At 37.8% G+C, this 1,871-nt stretch overlaps 1 protein-coding gene across 1 annotated transcript in view; it reads left to right on the top strand.

The window, feature by feature from the left end:
- LOC106534871 (TNF receptor-associated factor 2) overlaps nucleotides 1-1,132 on the top strand; it is a gene marked incomplete at its 5' end in the record, with an annotated part of 25,479 nt that extends 24,347 nt beyond the window's left edge. The window contains 1 exon segment of the mRNA XM_014031649.1: nucleotides 359-1,132. Coding sequence (XP_013887103.1) covers nucleotides 359-577 — 219 coding nt within the window.
- Nucleotides 1,133-1,871: the final 739 nt, after the last annotated feature.

The raw sequence follows: 1,871 nt of genomic DNA, 5'->3' as shown, positions 1-1,871 counted from the left end.
ACACACACACACACACACACACACACACACACAGCTCCACATAATAATATTAATAATAAATATTATTATTATTATTATTATGAGTGTCCTGGATGGATAGAAAGGCGCTATATAAGTACAGTCCATTTACCATTTACTTCCTGCTCAGATGTGAGCATTCATTAATGAACCCTTTAGAGCAGAACCAAAAGTGGTGTGGAGCTGGGCTGAAGTGATCTCCATGTGTCATTTATTCATTAATTCACCTGTTCTGCTGATATCATTTCAGACGGTTATAAACTAGCCTCTGATCAGTATACTGAGCTGTGGATCAATCAGAGCAGAAACAAGGTTACACTCAAAATGTATGTGTTTGCAGGTTACCCTCATGCTGCTTGACCAGAACAACCGGGAGCACATAATCGATGCCTTCCGGCCTGACATCTCGTCCTCATCCTTCCAGAGGCCTGTCAGTGATATGAATATAGCCAGTGGCTGCCCACTCTTCTGTCCACTCTCCAAGTTGGACTCTAAAAACTCCTACATTCGTGATGACACCATCTTTATCAAGGCTATTGTAGATCTCACTGGACTCTAGACCAAACCTGAAGGCATAAATCCACCTCTGCCTTTTATTGCTACCTGTTGCATCAACCAGCCTTTATTTCATCACTAACTGGAAGTTCTCATGGAGGTTTGTCCAGTTCTTTCACTTTTGGTATCAAATGTTTGTAACAATATAACATTAAACCTGGTGGTGGTGATATTATTATTTCATTATTTTACTAATCACAATTAACTTTTTTAATCTAAGTAGTGATTATCCACCAAAGTGACTGACTGGTGGACATCCATCCCACCCTTCTGGACCTCAATTTTTTTGACAAACTGAGTCATTCCATGAACTGTGTAGAATCGGTTACTTGTGAAATAGCTACCAAACTACAACACTGTCACTTGTTCACTTCTTGTGGGAAACACGAGGTTCATCATTTTCAGTTTTATTGAACTGTGATTGTAAAAGTTAACCCTGGTTTTAGGAGTAAATAGTTCTCCTTGTTGTTATTAGTCCTTCTGGAAAATGAGAATTGACAAACACAGCTCAAAACCATAAAATAAAGCTTTATTAACGTGTTTGTTCACGTTTGACACATGCTGAGTCATTGTTGCCCAGGAGAAAATTGTGAAATTGTTAAGTTTTGCACTTTGCCAGTTGGCTAACTTGTCAACTTGTTATCCCACAGTGTTGACAAGCTTATTAGTAAGTATATTGTCATAAACAACTGCTTGTTGCTTTTAGTTTGGCTGAATTCAAATAAAAAAAGTGAATTCATAACAGAAGCTAAAGGTTTACGGGTAAACCATGCCAGATGCCCTTACTGATGTAACCTAGTCTTGAACCCACAATTTCAGGATTACAAGACTGTGGCACTGACCACCAAGCTACAACTGCCCCATTATCAGTTAAGTAATACTGGACTTAAAAAATCTTAAAGAAGATAACTGTAACCCTGGGTCTTTCACAGTTGTTTATTTTATTCTATTTTTTGCATTTAAATAATTAATATTAAAATGATAGTTCTGACAGTTTGATGTGGTGTTTTGTGAAAGATTAGAAACGTTTATGGGTTCTTCTCTAATGAAACGTTTAGTCTCTCCTCGAAGAAACTTCTTCAGTCTGAGAGTTTCAGGCAAAATTCAGGCTTTTAAGCACTGCCTCCATGTGACTGATACTCACATGATGTATCCGTTCAGAGAACCCGTTCAGAAGACCTATACAATATTTTTCTTTTTGATTTTTTACCTGGATTACTGAGATGCATCAGGACATTTTGAACCATTTTGGCCAGGATTGCCTGAAACTAGTTAGAGAGTTTGAGCAAACAGCAAGA

Source organism: Austrofundulus limnaeus, unplaced genomic scaffold (assembly GCF_001266775.1).
Source record: "Austrofundulus limnaeus strain Quisiro unplaced genomic scaffold, Austrofundulus_limnaeus-1.0 Scaffold1293, whole genome shotgun sequence".
Lineage (NCBI taxonomy): Eukaryota > Metazoa > Chordata > Actinopteri > Cyprinodontiformes > Rivulidae > Austrofundulus > Austrofundulus limnaeus.
Note: the sequence above shows the minus strand (reverse complement) of the source record. Positions and strands in the feature narration are given on the sequence as shown.